Source organism: Simochromis diagramma, unplaced genomic scaffold (genome assembly GCF_900408965.1).
Source record: "Simochromis diagramma unplaced genomic scaffold, fSimDia1.1 OVJJ01000389.1, whole genome shotgun sequence".
NCBI classification, from domain to species: Eukaryota; Metazoa; Chordata; class Actinopteri; order Cichliformes; family Cichlidae; genus Simochromis; species Simochromis diagramma.
In genome coordinates, this window is record NW_024387227.1 from 372592 (window position 1) to 396375 (window position 23784).

Sequence of the window (23784 nt, forward strand, 5' to 3'; positions counted from 1 at the left end):
ATGCATCATATTGTATAAACAGTTTTAGTCTTAAATACAAGAAAAATGTGGTGAAAGAAGACAATTTTGCTTCCTTGTGCTACAGTGCATGAAACAGAAGAACTAAAACACAGAACTAACAAAAAATGATCCAACTGATGCTGATAGCTATCAGCTCCTGAGCAGCAATTATTTTTCAGAGGCGATTATCATCCATGGTAAATGATTTCTGCACACAGAGTGTTTTGGACAGTGAAAGTCTTTCACATACAGCTCAGCTCCCTTCACGTTCGCGATGAAAAGAAAGATAACGTCACAATAAGACAAAGTAGAAGATTTAGGCTGAGCTCAGATTTATTAATATGAATGCTGTTTGAATATTTCAAATATTTTTAAGCATTTCAAGCAAAATCTTTGCATTCACATTGCATATTCGCTAGGACATGCTTTTTCTGAGTTTTAGTGTTTATACAGCACATACAGTTTTGCCTGGGAAACCAGGTATATCTACATTTGTTTTCAGTCGACCTAGGGAAACTCAACTTTCTTGTTATAAAAGCCAAACTGTGATAAGGCTTTGCAAAGAAAATCTTTTTTAAAAATCTGAGCTACAAAGCCTCTCTTGACTCCCCTGTTGCAAAGTCCCTAATGCCACAGTGGGAATATGGGGAGGCAAAGAAAATAACCCAGAGCCAAGGTACACATCCAGACTGTGTGTTCTTTGTATTTGCACATAAATGTGAGTGTTTTGTTTTTTCAGATACGTCAGCCATATGCCCATTTCAACAGCAGCGACGTTTCCTGAGAAGATTTTTTATGTTTTCCTGGAAACATGCATCTGGACATCAACCGAGGCTGGGATTATCACATTGCACAAGAAGATTTGGTAAGTTCAGAGTGACACAGGCCTACTGATGGTGAGAGAGCAGGGTGACCAACAGGATTGGTGAGGGAAGTGGTTTTTGCTGATAAAGAAAGGCAAAGGGTCGATCTTCCCTACAGCTCCAGCGATAAGGCCAGATGCCATTAAGATAAGGAGGATTAGACCTGCCACGGTGCTGTCCTAGCTGCTAAAACCCGAGGGACAGGTGGCTAGTGGGGGGTATTTTGTCACTTCACCTTTCTGTGACCAAAGAAACTCATCCATTCACGTTAACATGTTTTATTTAGTTTAATATTATTGCAATTGACAGCAATACAGTTATATTTCACCATCAACAGTTCTACCTGAAGCTTAAAAAACTCTCACCGTCAATATTTCCATAATAATGAAATAATGAAGAGCTGAATGATTCTCACTGTTCTCTTGTGATTAACAGCTGCAGTGAAAGAGCACTAAATGTCCAACAAAAATGAACGAGTTGAAGGTGGTGACAATATGTAACCAAGAAAGGTCTTGCAAGACGCTACTATTTGCAGTAGTACATTAGTTAAATCTGTAATATATTGATTAGAGTTTATTAATAGGTAAGCTGTGCAGATTAGACGATTGTGCCCCTTCCAGCATGAATTACGATCACGCTGTTGAGTAGTTCAGCCTATGATAATGAATCATCTCCCTACAGTTCAGCATAAATTATACCTTTACAAATATAACAATGTTCAGTAGTGATTGACACTGTCAAAGAGCTACTGTTATGGTGAACTGGGTTGCATCATATTATTAAGTATTTTAATGATTTTATACTGATGTCAGGGGTCACTGGTGATTGTACCTGTTGTAAATGTTTCAGTAAAATAAAAAGTAGGAAACATTTAAGAAATTATTAAGCAATATCATGAATCTTTTAGTGTTGCATTTTATTTACATTTTTACTTATAGAAGTCTTTTGTTTTTATTGGGTCATTTTGTTTTATTTTATTGAGCTACTTTATTTGGGGTGTTTTGTTGTGTTTAATGTGTAGGCTACGGGTATTCACAGCTTCGTGCTAAAAAGTCTTATTTTAAATGCCGTATTGGAAGTATTTGTGGCCCAACTGCAGACAGACTTCAATAAAGCTTTCATAAATGCACCATACAAAGTGTATCGTAGTGCTTTCCATATGAAAGCCTAACCTAATTCAAGCTCTTCATGCTGCTGTGACTGTTTCCCCTTTCTTGTTATTACTTTCTAATTAGTTCAGTGCAGGTTTACATCTGCTTGACAAAATAATTCAGGGAAAAACTATTTGTTCTTATTAGTTTCTTTGGCAAGCTAGACAATATTCACAAACTGAGAAGAAACCATGAAAAGCAGAAATTACACTATGTTCCATCTATAATGGACTTTTTCAGCAGAACACAAACATAAAAAAAACAATGCTAGTAAAAAAATATGTTTTTAAAATCTTTTTGTATGGCAAAATCGTCTAAAGAAGTATACTTTTATACTTTCTTTTCCAAAGAAGTTATCCCCAAAGCAATTATGCTCAGCCATGCTTATGCTGCATTTGAGGAATGAATATACCAGCGGCCACTCGTATTTCAACACATTACACCTGCAAACTGTGATCTAATGAATGCTGATTTGTGAGATGAGGACAGAGAACATGAGGTTTGCTTCCCATTTGGTTCCTCAGAGTTAGTCTGCAGCGGGACCTCATTTTGAAGCTTTTATGTTAGCTCTGTGCTTAATGGCCTGTGTGCCTTCTCCGAGGCCTATTAAACACATGCAGTAAATCAACAGAGGAGGAACATACCAGTTAATCACAGCCTTTCTTTCAGGCTGAGGGAAGACAATGACTCTAACTGAATGCCACCAAGCTGACAAAGAGTGTCAGCATAAGATGCACTGTCAGACAGACAGACAGCCTCAACATCCACCTGCTTCTAACAAGATTCAATGCCACTGTTTCATGCAATCTGTGCCTCTTTCAGCAAACCACTCTTACATAACCATAAGACTATAGTGGTTTTTGAAAGAAGAGACAAATATAAGTTCATATCACCTCATCAGAAAGTCCCAGTAAATGAGCTTTTTGTAAAATGGCATGGTTTTAATTGTTGGAGTTGAAATATTCTGAGCTTTTTAAGCTTGCGCTGACTGCAGGCCTAATCCAACAACCCACAGGATGTAATTAATAGGGAGATGAGAATGTAAAGCCATGATTGCTGCTATTGTCGTGCACCGAGCTCTAAAATAGGCAAAACCGCAATGAGCAGAAATGAAAAACTGTTTTTTAAATGTTTATTAATTAAGGCGTCTACAGTTAGAACATGCTGTTTTCTTGTCTACTTAGTCTAATGAAAAAAATTAAATAAAATTTCTATTTTTTCCAAATTGCATAACACATAATCTATTATCATTCTTAGTTACGGGGTTTAAATATACAAACTGTCTTCCCACAACAACAACATCCTTCTAGCCTCACTCTGAGAGTTTCTGAGCACACATTCCATTTTCTGGCAAAAGCTTTTTAGCAAAGTAGATCAGCCTTCTCCATCAAATACGTACAGTAGCATTCATCAACAATAGCCTAATTAAAAAGCTTTCAAGCTTGTTTTTCAGATCCACTAATCACCAAGACAGTCCAGTATTTGTTTATGGCCTGCGCGAGAACAAACGGTCTTACAGCAAATAAATCTCCGATAATCTAATTTCAGGTTGCCTACTTAAACGCTATAAGACTCTTGCAAAACCGCAGGTAAACTCTGCACTTCAGTATATGACATGCAATACGTGGAATTTTAAAAAGTACGTTGAAAAAAGTAAAGACTTGATGCGAGCAGAGCAGCTTGTTTGAATCGTGGCAAAATAGAAAAAAGGAAAAAAGAAAAAAGAAAGGTCAACCAAATTAACCAAAGCTTTTTGTTTGCCTACTCCGAATTAAAGCTCGTATATGTTGAAACACATAAAAACAAAATAGAAGTCCTTTCTTTTAAAGCAGCAATATTTTTATTGCCTAAAAAGTAATTTCACAGCTCTTTGTAACACTTAAATGAGCATCTGTGCAAGTCCTCTGCTTTTGTGTGTATTTAGCTCGGTCCTTGTGGGATGACTTCATAGTTCAGAAGCAGAGAGCGATGACCTAACACTTTTATGCCTGATTGCATGTTCCTGTTTCTGTGAGTAAGAAATACATCTCAGCACCCCCCCTGCAGGAATTACACTTGGACCATGCAATAAGACACATCTCTCTGTAGAGCCGACATTAAAGTATTAATAAATAATAATGATGATGTCTTGGGAATATGTTTCAAACTGTGTTTAAAATCCATGTGTAGTTTTCTTTTTTTTAATTGTAACAAGTTATTCTACTTTTTAGTAGTTATTAAAGTTAGTCTGATCATTTCCTATCACTGTAAGCCTTAATTACATGAAATCAGTGAAATCAGTGGACTGATGACCAAATTCAGGATCAACACTGAAATAAATTGATTGCAGTCTTGCAGAAACATTATAGGAGAGGAAACATTCTCCTGCTAAATAAAATCTATGAATAAATTATTAACTCAGTTTCAAATCTCCACTCCCTGCTGCGTTTCACTCCATCAGTCATGCTAAATGACTGCAGCTTTGCACTTGTAAACATCTCTCCACAATTCCTTTTTCTAAATGTAAATGATGCTGCATGTGAGTAATAAACACACGAGTGCATTTTCAACAACACGTGCTCTTTATTTTTATATTTTTTAGTTTTGATCAAGATCCCTTAAATTTGTTGTCAATTTCTTGGGTAGCAACAACACCTGACTGGGAGTCTATGATCATCAGCCAAACACATTACTTTCTCTTTATTATCAGCTTATTAGTGTGGTTAATCAGGCTGATAATGAGCCCAGGCGCCATGCCATTTAGATTTGATACCAGGCCAGGTATCCCCATCAGGCTCTCCATAGGCATCTAAGAGCTCCCTGGAGTTAAGTTTTCCTGGACACTAGGGGAGAGAGGGGTGACAGGAGGATCAGCGGTGAGTGGTGCTTGTAGTGATGATGACTGGAGTAGTATAGATCCATATGTTTGTGGCTGCTGGGATGAGAACAAAACAGCTAAAATAGGTTTAAACACACGGTGTGTGCCGGATTATTTGTTAGCAGAGGGCTTTGAAGACGTGTTTGTCTTATCTCTCTGAGAGCTTTCCAGATTTTTCTGGTCTTTCCGCTCAGCAGCTGGGCACACTCCACAGTGAGAAAAAGAAATTGATGCTCACTGTAACACAACCAATATCCTTTTGACCCCTCAGCTACACACCTCAGCTCTTCATAACACACACACTTGTTCCTGATGTGCGTTTTTTTTTCTTATCACAGTCATGCAATCAAAAACAATCTAGTACTATCACCTCCCATCTGCCTCCTCTTTCTCCCTCCCTCTATCCTCTCCTTCTTTTATTCTCCCTCCCTCTCGGCTGCCTCACTCATTCCCTGAGCAGCACACTGAACTGGATAACGTCTCCTTCAACCCGCAGCACAGACTCATTTCTCTACACACCAGCTCTGAGTGGATGCTCAGCAGGGGTGTTTGAGATATTAGCACGCTGTGGGGGAACGGCTCAGGGACTTCTGCCATCCACATACAAAGGTAAGCCTCCGGATCCTCTAGATTGCATTCCTGTTTGCTGTCAAGTGCCAAAGTGAAAGTGGTTAAAGTTACCCTGTGAAGCTGCAGCCTTCAGGCATCAGGTCAGCAGCAGAGTGGTCCCAGGACAGATTCAAAACACTAAGCTGTTAAGACATTGCTGTGGGGAAAACGTAGATGGCACCGTCACAAAGTTTAGGGCAAAATAAGGGAATGAGAATGAACGCCTATGAAAGTGTGCAGATCGCTGGCTGACCTGATAATCCTTGTTTTGTTTGTACAAAACAGTACCAGTCACTGAACAAAGCCGCATATAATATTAACGTGCCTAAAACAAAGACTCCATAAGACCTTTAGCACAGATTGATCCCACTTACAGAGAAAGGCTCTTATTTTGGAGACCCTGAATCTCTGACTGTTAGATTGTATTTGATACTTTTGGGTTTTATTGTTTTCTAGCTTTTAATGTCAAAGCTGCCGTGAATACCTTTGGAAATGAGTTAAAATCAATCTGAAAGTGTTTAGCAGAATTTTAACTTTTGATCTGCAATGTCACTCAACAAATGAATTGGTTTTTGCTTGAATGCTCATCTCACTGTTGACAGAGTGTACCACTAACTTAAACACATTAATCTCTGTTGGTTCTCCCATATCTTTTTATATGCATGTGTAGTATTAACAAAATAGCCTGTAGAAGTTGTTTGCACTTATAATTTGCCATTTTAAATATATTTTAAATAAGCTATACCATTTATTCTCTTCGCTCTTGTCTATTCTCCTACCCTCTTTGGCCAAATATCTTCAAATATGATATCGTAATTTCAGCATGGTTTTTAACTGATCAAACAAAGGAGCCTAGAAATAGAAATGCCATCTCAGCTGTGACAGACAGTGTTACCCTGCCTTGCTAAAAGCTTACTGACAGACTGTGATGGACTCAGGAATATTGAAAATGTGACAAGCCTGCTGCAGTTAGGGAGTTTCAGAGCTGTGAGTCCTTTAAATGGTGCTTATAAAGGCTTAGCGTTATGCTACATTGAGCACAGTAATCTCACAGTGTTATGAGTAGCAATATGATTACCGGCCAGGTAGCCATGTGAGCCTTTGAACTCAGCTAAACAAAGTAATTTGAACCAACAACGAGAGAAGGAAACGATCTCGATCGGTGATCTTGATGATAGAGTTGGAAATATTTACTCTCTTGGCTGATTAAAATTTTTGTCTTTGCTCGCTTATGTCTATTTGAGCCGTACTTCAGTAAAGGTTATCACGGTTACCAACTCAGCAGCCACCTAAATTTCAGCACCCATTTTACTTCTGTGTTTTTTTGCCTTTCTTTTAAAAAGCAAGTAAAACTCCGTGGATCTCAGCTACAGCTGACGCAAGTTGTCCTCCACTGCTAAAAGCTCGTGATTGAGTCAGTGACAATGCTGATTCATCTCACTTTGAAAGCATGTGTTTAACATGTCTTTTTTCAATCTGCTGAACATCTGAAAATCTCAAGCATGGTGCCCATGCCGTCTCTTAAAAGTGTTGCCAGCTTTATAGTTGGTAAAATGTAGATAAATCAATACGCTGGACTGACAATGATGAGTGTTTTTGGTCCTCTTCTATCCCGAGTTGTGTCTCTCAGGCTACAAAGAGCCTGTCCTAACCATCTATAAATAATAATAAAGATGGAAGCCGGGGGTAGGCAATATGTTTTTGGCTTCACTGGACATAAAAATAAACGACAACTTTTCCCCACATGATAAAGAAAGTGGTCTGAGAAGGAATTGGACTCCTGAACCTCCTCTAGGGTCTGGTTATAGGATTTAGAAAATCGAATTTATAATAGGAAACGCTTGCCAATTACAGGTGTCTTCAGAAGGCTACATCTTGGCAGAGCACAGTTCAGATGCTGTGTGAATCAACACTGATTTAATTTTAGTGCATGTGAAGCACATGCGTTTGCGCACACTCATCTGCTTGTTGTTCATCTATAAGATAAAATTTAAAATCTCAAATGCACTAATTCAAACAAATCAGCACTGCGAAATATCTCAGTTTCCGTAATGGCGTGAAGTACAAATTAAAAGTGACATCCTTCTGCTCAACTTTTAACCAGCTTTTCCTAAAATGACCAGTCAAAAATAATACATGATGGTTTTAAAGGTTTCTTGTCTTATTAGAAAAGGGAGTCTGTAAAGAATAATGAATTTTGCTTCTTTATTGTCCATTTCTTTATGCCAACTCAGTTTTGCATTAGTTGGAAATGAACATTGTATTTAATATTCAGTGAGACTGTCTGAGAACATTTGAAATATGTAAATAAGTCCCTGTAGTGAGCAGTAAATCTTGTGTCGTCACAACAGACTGAACATTATTCCTGAACAGTTTTCTATAATATGAGGTCGGTCTTTAACGCTTTGTCAGGATTGAGCCTCAGAGGGTGTTTCTATGCGGTCTGATGCTGATACAGTCTGCGGCTGGTAGTGAAGCTTTAACAAGCCCCTGCCTGCTCTTCATCACTATAGAGCCAGATATGTGCCCATGAGTATTCATCAGGAAGGGCTAATGGGCCACAGCAGTGTGAACCTCTGATTTACAGCCCGTCCCTGTCAGGCCTAATGATAGGGCAATAGGAATGGTTATGGAAGAAACAGGTGCTGCAGAGTGAATAGATGCAAAGCAATGCTGCTGAAAGCCACGGGTGATTGTTGTTTTGTCCATTGCACAAATGCTCATTTGCAATATTGTGCTCACAAATGCATAATTATTGTGCATAGAAATTAGCTCCCTTGAAGTAAAGCATGGCTCAGTGTGCATGTGCATGTGTGTGGGGCTGTAAGGTGGGACCAAATACTTGTATTAAAAAAAAAAAACAATGAACAGAGTAGGCAAGTTTAATGTTCAACTGTTTGTTAAATTGTTTTCAGCTTGAGCGTCGCATTCGATGCACAGTGACTCTTTTCTTGCCAGATTAATAACATATGGACCTTAGCGATAAAGGTGCACCGCTGAAATGACCTTCTACACAGTACAAAATATGCTGAATATAGTAAAAGTATTAAACCATGTAGACCAACCTCTGTAGAATCATCAGGATTATAGAAAAATATTTAACAACCAAACATTCCCGCTGACATATTAAAGCTACAGAAATCCATTGTGTAATCCAAATTACAGACAACAACAACACATCCACACGGCTTCTGCAAAAAAGTCTTTGACCCTCACACTTGGCCTTAAAATGTGTCGAGGGTGATGGGCCCACAAGTGGACAGCTGAGACACATAATCATTTACACCTGTGTATCTAAGGTGTCCAGGTAAACGTTTGGCTCTACTGGAAGGCCAAGATGCCTCGAGCACAGTTATCGTATCTGTCTGTTCATTTTTTATAGCAACAATGTTTGACCTATGCCTGTGGTTCCTCTCCATTTTGGCACATGGTTGCTTAAACTGAAGCACCTACTGTTTTGGACTGTGCCGCCGACTTTTTTCTGAAGGACTTAAGAGATAAAGATATCCACCAGTTTCACTGGGGGGGGGTTAAAGTACCCAAAAGTACCCAAAATGGAAACATAATTTTGACATTTTTTTCATAGTTACTGTCTCTTAAATCACACCAAAACTTTTCATCTCCCCCCATCCGTCTGCATGATGAAGACTCATTACCCACATGGTGACCTTTTCAGTTTCAATATTAACAGCAGAGTAATTTCTCCATATTTATATTTCTCCATATTTATAATTCAGCATTCCTCCTCCTCTAATAAAATAAAAAGATTGAAGGCACTTTAACCTCTCCAGCTACTTGGATTTTATTAAGTTTATAATATATTGTTAAGCTGTGTAAAGAAAATCTCAAAATCTTATTTGTGGATTGAACAGGTTCAGAAGTCTTAATGAAAGACTACAGAAAAAAACCCGAGCTAAAACATTTTATGTCACTTTAGAAAAGAAAAATAAATCGCATCGTGCATCAAGACCAACAGTTTCACTGTCAGTGAAACTCATGTCAGTGAAGTTGTTGTAGGTGTTCGGCAGTTGAAGCTCACTCACTGCAGGTCAGCTGGCACAGTTTACCGATGGATCACTGCACAGCCCACACACACATACACACGCAAAAACACACGGCGGTAGCTCTGTGCCTGGACCATCCCACACTCCAACGGTGTCTTTCCTACAGAGCCGGCAGTTAGGAGGAATATGGGAAAATCCGAAAGCCAAATGGATATCATGGAGAAATCAAGTAAACCCGGAAAGCGTCGCTGGACTGTTGCGGAAATCGGTCTGTCTGTGCTGCTCCTGTTAGTCAGCTGTGCCTTGGCCGGGCTTGTAGTCCTCTACACATCAGCTATGAAAGGTAAATGCTCTGCTACGATCACCGTGGAAAAATCCAGATATTACAGTAGTAATGGCATGTGTCTCCCTACTCTGTTTGTTTGTAACATTAAGGCAAAACTGACACATGAAATAATCCTGGAAGTATTTTTTAAAATGGTCATCTTTATGCAATAATAATGTGTGTATGTTTTTAGATATCCTTACTAGAAAGTTTAATGTTTAATGTCACTCACAAAAATTTAAACATTAAGTTGGAAAATGCAACTGGCTTCTGTCTGATGGCCTTTTGTTTAAAAATATCATTCAACCCACTCAACCCAGTTATTAAAGTCATGATAAATGATTGCAGAGTTTGTCTGATGTTTTGATCGTTTTTCTTGCATCCGACTCAGAACAATCAAGCAGGCCGAGCGCGTCCAGGAGCTCAACAGGTGAGGGTAAGTGTAATCTGCTAAGCTCAACACAGAATACACTGCGGGATGAGTGGGATGGCATGTGTCATATTTGAGCCTGCACCTCTGAAAGACACTGTAATACTGGAAGTCCCTTTACTGCCTGATCAGCAGAGCCACACAAAAGTGAAAGAACACAGTCACTGCTGACACAGGCATTTCCTCTCTCGCACAGACTACAGATCTAGGCTACTTAAAATTGGGTCTGAACTTCACACAACAACATCCTCCCTCTCAGCTGGGGCACAGTTTGTCAAAGAGTTCTCTCGTAATTGTTCGCACTGATTTTTCCAGGCCAGCTGTTACGCTCCAACCCCAGCAATGTGTGTACAACTGCAGACTGTGTTACCGCAGGTGAGAAATCTGCTTTTTCTTTTTTTTCTCCTGCTCTTACAATTTTTAAACTATCATCCTCCCTCAGTTGCCTTGTGAGATTTTCACCGCACTGTTCTTATGTCTCTCTTTCCTCGCCGACATCTTAAAGCTGCCCGGCTCTTGCAAAACATGGATGAGTCCGTGAAGCCTTGTGATAACTTTTACCAGTATGCCTGTGGGGGTTGGCTGGAGCGACATGTTATTCCGGAGACCAGTTCCCGTCACAGCGTCTTTGACATTCTGCGAGACAAGCTGGAGATTGTCCTCAAAGGTCAGCTGGGTGAAATCTTCAGTGTGGGTCAGTGTGGGCTGCAGTATTTCGGTGAGACATTTTCAGACAGAAAATGTTTGTTTGTGTTTGGTTGTTGCAGGTGTTCTCGAGACAGTCAGTGAAGAGGACAGAGATGCCATCAAGAAGGCCAAAATCCTTTACAGCTCCTGCATGAATGAAAGTAAGGCTGTCTACAAAGGGGCAAGAGAGCACAAGATACACTGACAAAAAACTGTTTGCTGTTTATTATATCAGTCAGCCTTCCACAGCCGGGGTATCAGCAGGGTTCCCCAGCTTGAACTGAAGACTTTTTAAGACCTTAATATTTAATACTTACCAGCTGTGCATACCAGTAATTTCTGCTATGCAACCTGGGCCTGGCTAAATTACATAAAATCGTTTGCTAGAGTAACCTGTTAGAGTCACTGGGAAATTTATTTAAGAAAACTTGCCTTTTGAGTCAGTGAATAAATAGCTTTGTATCTCAGAGCAGTGTAGGTGCCTGCTGCTGGTCTAAACTCAACATGGCGCAATTTCTTTTAGTAGTGAGACCATAATGTTCCTGTTATGTTCTACAACTGAGATTATTCTTTTTTCCCTGCAGGCCTCATAGAGCAGCGTGACTCGCAGCCCCTCCTGAAGCTCATTGAGAGTATTGGTGACTGGCCTGTGGCGTCAGAGGACTGGAACACCACCACAGGTACAAATCACACTCTGATTAATGCCTCCTGCCTGTTCTATACAAACAAGCACGTGTGCACATGTAACACCGGCACACAAACAAGTGCTGTTCTTTCTCAAAAACATCACGCAGAGCCTGTGCAGCTATATTTGCTCTCAGTGAATAGTTGCGTATAAGCTTTGTTGGTGGGATCAAGAGGCCGGTCGAGGCTTTTCAGTCGAGCAGTCAGGTGTGGGGTTTGGGAGAGTGATGCGTGGGCAGAAGAGCAAGTCCTCAATCAGGACTGTGAAGGATGCTTTAAATAGTCCCCTCTTCCTCGTGCTCCTGGCTCTTGCCACTTTAATTAAATGTAATCATGGATGGTGGCTCAAACAGAATTAGCCACGCATAGCTGCATCCGCGCACACCGATTTACAAAGCGAGCCCAGAAAATGTGCAGCAGAGGCATAGAGATTTCTGCAGCCAGGTATGCTGAATAGCTCCTTACAGCTAGATAAATGTTCTTAAACTGAGTACAAATTTCTCTTTTTTATTTTGCAGAGGAAGCCTGGAGCTTTGAGGACACACTGGCAACACTTACTGCTCATTTCCACAAGAAGGTTGTGCTGGACATGTATGTGTGGACGGACGACCGGGACTCTCAGCGCCATATTATCTATGTGAGAAAACATTTTGTCTGGGCACAATTAATACATGACAGCTGCTATACAACTACTACAGATAAACCTGACATTTGCTGTTGTCAACAAGGTCCGTAAACTAATGAAACGAACAATCTGTCCAACTTCCTTCATTGACTCAATCCTAATCACACGTACTCAGACATTTGTCTGGTTTCTTTTCTTAAGAAGGATGAATAACATTCTGAATTGACTGGCCACTTTTTGGCAAATGGTACTCCAACAGGGGTAGGTTTTCAGCAGGATTTAGTGCTCTGCACCGAAGGACAGTGTATCACTCACTCATCGTAATGAAGACACATGTCTCCCAGTCCAACAGTGTGTCCCATTAATGTGTTTCAGTGTTTACAGAGACATTAGAGAGCATTGTTTAGAAGAATGGCAGCACTGTTCTGTCAGTCAGTCCATCCTTTCACTTAAAATTAAAACATCTCAACAGCTCATTGCTCATGGATTGCTATGAAATTAATGGTACCCAATAAATTAGACAGACCTCTCTCGTCTTCGTTCAGCTGGTCTTTCTAGGCGTCACCACAGCAGATCACCCTATCTCTAACATCTTCCTCCGTTACATCAATCCTCTGCATCTCCTACTACATCCACAAATCTTCTTTGTGGTCATTCTCTTATCCTTCTGCCTGGCAGCTTTATATTTGACATCTTTTGTCCAGCATACTTTTGTTTCCAAACCACTCAGCCTGAGCCATCACTTTGATGTACTCATTTCTAATTCTGTCCGCTCTGGTCACTCCCAGTGAGAGACTTAATATCTTGAACTCTGAAACGTCTTCAGATCTGACAATCAGACAGATAATTGAGTTTAGCATGCAGATTTTTAATTATCATTCTGTTAAAAACACATCTCTGCAAGTATTTTCTGGATTATTGGTATGAAAAAGTGTTTAATTGCTGTCCTTATTCTTGTATTTTGTTTAGATTGACCAGCCCGGGCTTGGGATGCCATCGAGAGACTATTACTTCAATGATGGAAACTACAAAAAGGTGATACGCAACATTTCACTCAAACCCTGATAAAAAACATACTGTTATCTTCATGAAATCATGTGGATGTTTTCTCTTGTATTTGATTTTGAAAAATGAATGCATGAGATATCTGCCTCCATCACAGTTCAGTGGAGGTGAAAAGGATTAATATTAAAAGCTAGTATCTGACTAAAGATCTATTGGAACCTGCAGTCCAATGAAAACTGCTCATAGTGAGATCTCATCTTGAATAACAGCCAGTTTGGTTTGGGAAAAAATGTGCTGTTGAGTTTCACTTTTGCAGTTTTTTACTCATATAATACTTAGAATATTCGATCTAAGCTTTTGTTAAAATAAAATGAATATATTCAAAATTTTATTTAATCTATACCACAGGTTCGAGAGGCCTACCTACACTTCATGGTTTCCATTGCAAAGATAACCCGAGAGGACAGGAATTTGACTCAAGATGACGACCGAGTGTGGGAGGAAATGATGCAAGTGCTGGAGCTGGAGACAGACATCGCCAATGTGAGTGCCAGCTGCAGCAGGAAATGGAACTGTGAAACGAGGTTCAGGAAAATTAACAATGACAAGATGAAAAATGAGCACCTCCTCTCCGCTTCCAGTAAATGAGAGAATCAGACAAATACATATTGGAACCAGGAGATCAGCCAAGCTCTTAACCATCCTTTTTTCAAATTCATGCCTCCTAGGAGCATAACAAATGAGACTCTGCTGATGAAAGGATAGCAAAATGTGACTATATAACAGAAAAAAACAAATCAGTTTAGATTTTTTGTTTTTCCTTCCTGTTGCCTGACAGGCTACATCACCAGCAGAGGAACGCCAAGATGTCACCATTCTTTACAACAAGATGGCACTTGGTGAACTGCAGAGCACATACACCTTTAATGTAAGAATTATTTCACTTCATTATTGTTATTGAGGTGCAGGCAGGTCACTCTGATTGGTTACAAAAAGTCAGATTGCATTGAAGTCTATAAGAAAATGATTGTACTGCTCGCATGATGTATAAACTCACTAAAGCCTTTCCTGATGACTCTTTGGTCTCATTCACAATTTTAATGCCTTACTTTATAAAGCCTGACTTTTTGAATATTTTGGGCCTCATTGTAGTTAAAAATGGGATAAAGCAGGGTGTGCTTTAGGGTGAGATTCCACTCAGGTTCCCTTCCTCTCTTCTTCTCTCCAATTTACCAAGACGTTGACACCCAAAATGCTCGGTTTAAGGCTTCAGAATAGGACTTCACTAAAAATGGATGACCTCATAATAACTACCAGGACTCAGTTAGCATGTAAAATGTTAAAATTCTGTGATAGTAAGATCAGCAAAAAGACTTTGGAAGGGTTGCCAAGAGAAAATCTTTTTCTCTCTAAAAAGAGCATGATAGCACAGCTTAGGTTTGCAAAGCAGCATCTGAACGAACCACAAGACTTCTCAGACAATGTCCAGAATGGACAAAGGCCAATTTCAAGAATGCAACAATGGATTTGGTAAAAGCCAAACACCTCATACGAACTGTCAGCACGGAGGTGATGATTTGGGCTTGTTCTGCAGCCACAGGTCCTGGATACCTTGCGGTCACTGAGCTGACTGAACACCAAAGTATTGTAGTGTCAAGTTTCTGAAAGCTAAAGCTTTGTCCCATGAAACAGAACAGTGATCCCAAACACAGCAGCAAATCCCCAGCAAAATAACTGAACATGGAAAAAAAATCACAGTGTTGCAATGACTCAAAGTACAGACCTCAACCCCAATGAAATGATGTGTTTGCACATGAACAACTACCTCCAAACCTCAATAAACTGAAGCAATGTTGTAAAGAAAAGTGGGTCAAAATTTCCCCGCAGTTATGTGAGAGACAGATAAAATCCAGAAAATATTACTTCAGGTTATTGTTGCTAAAAACGATTGTACACACTACTGAATCATGGGGTGTGGTTAGCTGTTTATAGGACTGCATAAAACCCTGTGAAAACTTTCTTTTCCACATGACTCCATGTACTGTTTATGAGAAAACATCAGTTTCTGAAATGTAAATGCAATTTATATGCCTTGTTTTAAATTTTACAAAATCACCTCATTCCTTTTATTATTAAGAGTTAGGAAGAAGATCGATGACCCTTTTCCTGTACAAGAAATATGAAGATATAACCGGCAACTAGTTAGGTCAGCTTTGCATAAAAAGTTCCCAAAATGCAAAATATTTCTCCAAAAATCTGCAACAAGAAGCCCATATGACAGTTAACAAGCGCAAGACTGCTGGTTAATAAGGCAGCATTGCTTCAGAATTATTCAAGTTAATGCTTTTGACTCTTACATGTGATACTTATGTAGCTGCAAAGAAAGTATTTACAGAAAAAGAGACATTTGGAAAAATCTCTTGGATCCTGTGCACAACAAGCGGCCAGTGTTCAAAATCTGCTGTGTTATTTTTGTGAGTAATGACGCCTCGTACAATGTTTACACCTTGCACATTGTAATTGATGGTACCACTTTAACTTGTTGTGCATGGTGGCTATTTTGGACACCGACCGACACGGGGGCCATATTTGATAGCTGAAATTAGAAACGTTACAAAAAAATGGCTGAAAAAAATAATGTTGTTATTCAGTTAAAAAGGAACATTTCATAAGCATCCCCCAAATACTCACATAAGAAAGGAGCACACTGACTTATTGGAAAGTCAGTGGTTTGATTCATGGCTCCTCTAACCTGCCTGTCTCTTTAGGCGAGATACTGAATCCCAGGAAAGTGTGTGTGTGTGTGTGTGTGTGTGTGTGTGTGTGTGTGTGTGTGTGTGTGTGTGTGTGTGTGTGTGTGTGTGTGCTTATAGTAAAAAGCACACACACACAAATGCAGTTAATTCACAGTGTTTGTATGGCTTTGGTCAAAAAGCAAAAAGCAATAAGTAATTAACATGTTTCTTTAAGAAATACTGTTTATCAGCCATTGTTCAACCTTATTTTAAACAAAGGAGGTGTTGAAAACCCTCTTAGTTGAATCCAATGAGATGTAAAATCTTTAAAGATTTAAAGTTTGTACCTATGAGTGACCCCTCACCCTCTAAATTAACTGAGAGCTGGAAGGCCTACAACATGTAACCATATTAAATTATAACTATACACAAATAAAACTAAATATGTTAAAAATATAATATATTTGTCTTGCAGGGTTTCAACTGGACACGATTTATTCAAGGTGTGCTGTCGAGTGTGTCCATTGATGTCCAGTTGGACGAGGAGGTGGTCGTGTATAGCTCTCCCTATCTTGAGAAGATGAACGATGTTCTCTCCAGACACAGTATCAGGTCAATCCTGGACCATCATCCAAGAAGGAGTCTGTAAAGATTATATTATAACTGAAAATATACAGTGCAACACAGCTTAACAAAAACTATTAATCTTTGCAGAACTATGCAGAACTACCTCACCTGGCAACTCATCATTGACAGAGTTAACAGCTTGAGCCGCCGCTTTAAAGATGCCAGAGCGCGATACAGAAAGGTTTGACATAACAGAACAACATATGCTAATGCGAGCTTATTTGAAGACAAAATAACTGTATTTGTGCGTGGTTAGACTCTCTATGGGACCACTGTCGAGGATGCTTGGTGGCGAGAATGTGTCCGTTATGTCCAAAGCAGCATGGAGAACGCAGTGGGAGCTCTGTACGTGCGTGAGACTTTTGCAGGAGAAAGTAAACGAATGGTGAGTGCTTTTGGCCCCGAAACCGCTTCGAACACAGCAGAAAGAAGTTTGAAAATGAGTTTAAATTCAAGTGAAACACAAATTCTGCTTCGTTGTTACGTATTTGTAGCATTTTTATCCAAACGCCAAATTGGAAAAAAAAAAGTACATATCATTTATTAGCACTGATGCTTTGGAAGAATTAGACAGTATGGGGATAACTTGCCTTCTTTATTTAGAATTTATCGCAGGTTTTAATACATGCTGAGTCAGCTGAGTTAATTAAATGCAGCTTTACTTAAACAGAAAAATAAAAAGGGGGTGCAGGTTACAATTATTAATGCAGGAAAAGATAAAGACATGGATAATTTGCTCTACGGTCTAGGCTTGAACTTTTTTAGCAGTATTTTTGAGCTGCAGTGCCACAAAATTAGGAAGCCAAATAGGATGAGACTTTCCATTATGCCATGCTCAACATTTTTATCACACTAGACAGACCTATTTGTAAACTCAAAACATATTTTTTGGCATATTTTTTCTGAGTTTCTCCTTTAGTACAGGACTCAGATTCTCAGTCTTTGTCATTTGTTCACAGGTGAGTGACCTCATCAGCAAGATCCAAGCAGCGTACGTAGAAACACTGGAGGAGTTAAGCTGGATGGACACTCCCTCAAAGGAGAAGGCGAGACAAAAGGTATAATATAAATAAAAGTTTTTGTTGCTTTCCTCAGAGGATGATTGGCATTATCATACTGATTGCTCTGCATCACTTCAAGGCCATGGCAATCAAGGAACATATCGGCTATCCAGATCATATCCTGCAGGAGAGCAACCAAAAGCTTGACCAAGAGTATGCCCATGTAAGTAAAAGCCTAGTTTCTAGTTTTTCTAAAGATTCTCTCATCATTGATGTGTCACATTTCGCTTTTTAGCTAAATTTCAGTGAAGAACACTACTTTGAGAACATCCTGGAGAACCTCAAGTCAGAAGCCCACAAGAGTCTGAAGAAGCTCAGAGAGCCCGTGGATCCTGACTTGTAAGTGACTGATACAACTGGTCCTGTTTCAGATGTAGTAAACACAGATGTAGTTCTGTCTATCTAAAAATGTACTGGGTGCACTGAATGTACTGCTGCTGCTCCACGTCCTTATAAAATAACTCAAAGGATACTGAAAGTGAAGGTTAAAATTCATTTTTCATGGTGCAAAATGAGCTCTGCGCATGAGCTGTACAGCTGCTGTATTAAGTATAAATGTGCCTTAATAAAGCCTGTCACTCCTCAGGTGGATCATTGGTGCTGCTGTGGTTAATGCATTCTACTCACCCAACAGAAATCAGATCGGTAAGAGCTTTACAAGAATCACACAAGGCCAACGGCAGCCTCTCTGACACATTAAAGATGTTTTTTATAGTAACTCTCGCTCCTAATCACATGCCTGTTCAGCACTGCTAGTACTTGTGATTTCACTCCCTCTTTGCTTGTATCCATCCAGTGTTCCCTGCAGGAATCCTGCAGCCGCCGTTCTTTAGCAAGCATCAGCACCAAGCTCTTAACTTCGGCGGAATAGGGATGGTTATCGGACATGAGATCACGCATGGATTTGATGACAACGGTGAGATGCTGGTGACTGATAAGTCATATTTTTAGGAACCTGAAATGATGAAGGCAGTTTGTTTTTAAGTAACCTTTTATTTCAAATTTGTTATTGCTAGCTAATGACAATGATGAGTGTCTCCGTGCAGGGCGTAATTTTGACCAAGATGGTAATATGCTGAACTGGTGGAGTAATTACTCTGCTGAGCACTTCAAAGAGCAGTCGCAGTGCATGGTGCAACAATATGGCAACTTCAACTGGAAGCTAGCAGGCGGACAAAATGTAAGCAGTTGCAGCACGTACGAAATAGCATGTTTTGTCTTGGCTGTTATACCGTTTATTATGCGAGCACCACAATGAGTGTTTTCACACTGCTGTGTGTGAATGGTTTTGTCCGTGTGATTGCAGATCAGTGGAATCAGCACTTTGGGGGAGAATATTGCAGACAATGGAGGGGTTCGTCAAGCATACCAGGTTGGATGTTAGACGCACAAAACCCACATGTTACTATTTCAGCAGCAGTGACAAACTCCAGAAGGCTTATAATAAACTTTCTGTGTGGGGATGTGTGTTTACAGGCTTATCTTAAGTGGGTGGAGATGGAGGGTGAAGAGCCTCGTCTACCTGGTCTAGACATGGATCACAAGCAGCTTTTCTTTCTTAACTTTGCCCAAGTAAGTAAAGGGGGAACATGAGCTAAAACCCGAAGCTCACAAGGAGCATTTCTTTCAGTGGATACTTTGCGCTGTGAAGTAAACAGAGCAGCAGCAGGAGAGGTTCAGGGGTTCAGAGGGTGAAGCAATCCCAAAGCAAATCACTGTTGAGCAACACACGCAGGGGATGAGAGCAGCTGCCAAAGTAAAGAGCATCTTGGTGCCACAGTATATAAAGCAAAGGCAGAAAGCTATCACTGACAATAAAACAGTACAAATAATTTTAAAAAAAATCTGCTCCTCACTGAGATAAAGAGATAAAAAAATGGACATATAAAAACTGAGAGTTGATTTATTAGGTGGGATATTAATACTTTAAATACACAAAGTATTCAGAAGTATATTTGGTTGGTTTAATACAAAGAGAAGCCTGTGCAGTAATCAAAGTCTGCAAAAAATCGAGCAAAGCACTAATGCATTATTTTTTTCCAGGTATGGTGTGGTGCTTATCGGCCTGAGTATGCCAGCCAGTCCATTAAGACTGACTCACACAGTCCTTTAGAATACAGGTAAGAAGCTTTAGTGTGGAATAATTTCAGAGGTACACTAATAACATTTTATTTTTGTCAGAACCTCAGACATACCCTTAAGTCCTTCCTGTCCACTCAAATGTGAGATCTGTGCAGTGTCATTTCTCTGCACTGAGAAAAAGGACTTTAGGATCAAATCTTTATAGAAAGCACTGAAGTAAATGTGTATATATGAAAAAAATACACACACACACACACATGTATATATACATAGTGCGTGATAATGTAGCTCTGAAAAGCAGAAAGAGGAAAAATGAAACTGAATAAAACAGAATTAATATTACGTGTTTTGTTTTATATAATGACCCAATGAAGCAACCTTACTGACTAAATAAAGATTTGGATGCAAAATAAATGCTGCAGAATTAAAGTGTTGTTGCAGCTATGCTGAAAAAAACCCTACTTTTTACAAGCAGCAGTCCTTCATTTTTTTAAGCATGTTTGTTGGAAATTTTAGACATTTACAACACTGGAAATTCATTCAGCAGGGCTATTTTATATAAAATCAAACAAATCTAATGTATTTATATGATATGATATGATATACCTTTATTAGTCCCACAAGGGCAAATTTCATAAACTATATGAAATACTTATACATATACTTATATAAAGTGTTTTGAGTTTCATCTATTTTTAAAATTCACAATAACTTTAGTATATTCACTTAAGGCATGTACAGTTTTACCTTACCATAATAGTATGAATGTTCTCAGACGTACAGATGCTCTCAGTACATAGGGGTAGATCAAAGCTTTTTTTTATTGCACGTCATTCTTTCCAACATTTATGAGCCCTCATGACTTCTTAAGTACAGCACATACCCACGTGAAGTTTTCAGACACATTTAAGCTGTTAAAAACCACAACCAAATCATACACCCACTCCAAGTGTCAGCATGATGTTTTTCCATAATCAGCTTTGAGCATGGGCTCACACTGATGACGTAGAAGTCTCAAAAATGTATTAAACATGATACACTCGGTGTTAAATGGTTAAAGTTTGCGGGTAAGTGTGGAAGTGGCTCAAAAAATGAGGTACTGTGAGTATAATTATCACTTATTTGCACTTTGTAATTCATAGTTGTGCTTTTATGACTGACCTTTTATGACCTTTCCTCCCGTCTGAGTGGAGCTGCACTCCTCAGCTGAACAGCTCTGCTTTGCTTTATTCAATTTAAAGATTCTCCATACTGAAAATATAAGCCTGATACTCCCACTTGTCATGACAAAGGATATATCCGTGAAGTACTGGTGCAGTGTAGCTCAGTTTGTTGATCCAAATGAGTACTTGGAGACTGAACTAACACTCGGCGGTGCTCCTCTAACACCATCAACATACTTTAGCTTTTATTATCCTTGATGTTCTGCTTTTCTTTTGTCCTCAGGGTCCTTGGATCGCTCCAGAATTTTGAAGCTTTCTCAGAAGCCTTTCAGTGCCAAAAAGGCAGTCCAATGAACCCTGAGCTGAAGTGTCGGGTCTGGTAGAACTCCTGAGATTTGTTGGTTTTCTTAGCATGGGCAAGTCAAATCAAAAGAATAAGTTGTACTTTAAAACCCACAGAGATATCCTGCTCATGACTTATTCCAGTATGTTTGGGGCCGAGTGATGACGCAGACACGTGCATATATGGTACCGTAGGTGTTTTTTAAACAGCTGGCGTCCTCAGTACTCCATAGGTTCTTAAATTTAAAGCACGCAGATTGTAAAAGAGAAACTTGCTTGAATATCTTATCAAGTTTGAATTATTGTCAGTGGATGAGGAGGTCAGTTGTTCCCTTTTGTTTTGTTTTTATTTGTATTTTTTTAATGTCCCACATCGGGGCACATGAATGGAAAGGCTACATGGAAAAGATGAGACTTTTTGAAAGGCTTAATGAGGATGACTTTAAATGCCCAGCGAGCATTTGTTGAACAAATTCTTCTTATAAATTTTAAGTGGATTTTTGTAATTTAATGTGTAGCCTTTCATCTGATGTACTGTTTTTAAGACATCGTGCCACTTCAGAAGGAATAATGGTGAGCAAATCTGACTCTGGCTGAAGAGCATGAAATAAATGAGAACTTACGGCTTTGCTGATGCAAAGCTACAAAAGAATTAGTCACACTCTGAGAGTTTGGTCATTCACTGTTACATGAAAACAAATTGCTTAAAGACTTTAAGACTGTTAAATCTTTGCAGCTTTAACCTTAAATTAACACTCTGAGGGAGCTGCTGCGTTTAGCATTTTTACACTTACGGCATGGATAAATATTTAACATTTTCAAAGCTGGCTAAGCAGTTTTCTAAGTTTCTTTGCCACATTTTGCAAATGATTGTTACTCAATACTCTACCACGGAAATGTACTATATACATGTACTGTATGTCATGACACTTTGCTGTGGCCTGCTCCTTAGATCGTGAGAAAAAAAAACCCAGGATTTGTTGGAGGTCGAGTGATGTGACATTGATATTAGTTGCATTATTGGTTACTCCCACTTTTGACTGTAATCTGTTTAGACCCCAGTTGTTATGTGTTTCTGAAGCCGAGAGGTTAAAGAGCTGAGCTCAAAATCCTTAACATGACGTGAACCTACATTCATTTTATAAAATAATGTTACTCGTGTGAGATCTGTAAGTTCACATTTAACCCAAAATAGTGCTTGGGTTTTTAGTTTTGTGCGCTTTCTTTCCGACATGAGTGAAAACTCACACAGACATTTAGCCTCTGGGGCGTAGCCAATTACATGCTGTGCTGAAATGAGGGGAAAACCCCCTCAGATACACTTGGACAGGCAGCAGATGAAGTGGTTTTCTTCTGATCTTGCATTGATCAGTGTCGTATGAGATGAAAGGATGGAGCGCGGTGACCGCTGTAGCTGATCCACAAGCTCGCACTGAAGAATGGGGCTTGTCATTAACAAGATGGCCAGGGCCAGGACTGTTATTTTCTACCTTTATTAACAAGTAATGACAGGAGAATCAAAGAGGATGGAGACACTGGCTGCCGTAAGCCGACATTTTTGTGCTGGAGAGAGCTTTCAAACACAAACAACACACACACACACAGACGGTTTTGAATGTTTGCTGTCACTGGTCACATTTAGGGTGGCCTTGGTTAACTGAACACGACTGTTAGGTCTCAACAGAGGCTGCTAAATTGAATGTGCATATTGAAGCTTTATACTTTCAGTCAGTCAGTCTCAGTGCTCCAAACAACAAAAACTGTTGTTTCAAACAGGGGGGGAGAGGAAATATTACTGAGCGATTTTTCCCCAGAATCTAAGTAATGACAGTGTGCTGCCATCTCAAAGACAAATGTTTGACATTTTGGGAAATGCATTTAAAAAATATATACATGTAGGTATTCATTTTCACATTTTCACATTTAATAACAAAGAGGAAACAGTTACATCTGACTAATGGTAACAAAATTCACCTTTCAGCACCTTTGTCGTTTATTAATCACAAGGATGTCTACTAGAAATTACAGCTACTGTATATACTTAAAGATTTTCCCAGAGAACAACAATCACTTGGCTACAGTTAATAACCCTGGCTGTATCTAAAATCATTATGTATTATATTTTAATTAAGCCAGACCCAACTTTATCACAGGTGGGTAAAAAAAGCAAAGGACAAAATAGTTAAAGTCTCTTAACCCCGTAAACCTTGAAACACGAAATAGTTACCAGTAATTTTTTTTTTAAATCTTCTGACAAAATTTCTAAACAACATAAAGTTAGGATGCAAACCTCTAAGTCAAGTTTAGCAAAAGTTAATTAAAAAAACAAAACCTGCCAAAGAATCAAAAAGAGGCACAACTGGGGGGTAAAAAGAATGTTTGAAAATCAGCTTGCAATGTGGCTCAAAATCTACTATAATCACAATAGTTGCAGTCTACTATATATATATGCGCTGAGAAAGATACAAATAACTTTGTTGAGTGAACTGGTAACTGCAAGGGCGGGAAAGGCAGGGGTTATCCTAGGGCAGGTG

The 23784-nt window shown here is 39.3% G+C and overlaps 1 protein-coding gene across 1 annotated transcript; it reads left to right on the top strand.

The window, feature by feature from the left end:
* The first annotated feature begins 5307 nt into the window (after positions 1–5307).
* mmel1 (membrane metallo-endopeptidase-like 1) lies at positions 5308–22366 on the top strand. The gene is made up of 24 exons (XM_040052245.1): positions 5308–5480; positions 9651–9827; positions 10201–10245; positions 10555–10614; positions 10745–10906; positions 11007–11087; positions 11511–11606; positions 12129–12247; positions 13205–13270; positions 13649–13783; positions 14079–14168; positions 16451–16587; positions 16690–16783; positions 16859–16987; positions 17562–17660; positions 17743–17826; positions 17899–18002; positions 18250–18308; positions 18460–18579; positions 18710–18843; positions 18970–19035; positions 19140–19235; positions 19707–19783; positions 21192–22366. Exons 2-24 carry the CDS (start codon positions 9671–9673, stop codon positions 21289–21291), a joined length of 2310 nt encoding a protein of 769 aa, XP_039908179.1. The 5' UTR covers positions 5308–5480; positions 9651–9670; the 3' UTR covers positions 21292–22366.
* Positions 22367–23784: the final 1418 nt, after the last annotated feature.

What these genes read in the sequence shown, in the direction of transcription:
- mmel1 (XM_040052245.1), top strand. Translation starts at nt 9,671, where the DNA reads ATGGGAAAATCCGAAAGCCAAATGGATATCATGGAGAAATCAAGTAAA. An exon ending in TGGAGACAGACATCGCCAAT is followed by an intron (nt 13,784 to 14,078) that starts GTGAGTGCCAGC and finishes GTTGCCTGACAG; the next exon opens with GCTACATCACCAGCAGAGGA. An exon ending in AGCTAGCAGGCGGACAAAAT is followed by an intron (nt 18,844 to 18,969) that starts GTAAGCAGTTGC and finishes GTGTGATTGCAG; the next exon opens with ATCAGTGGAATCAGCACTTT.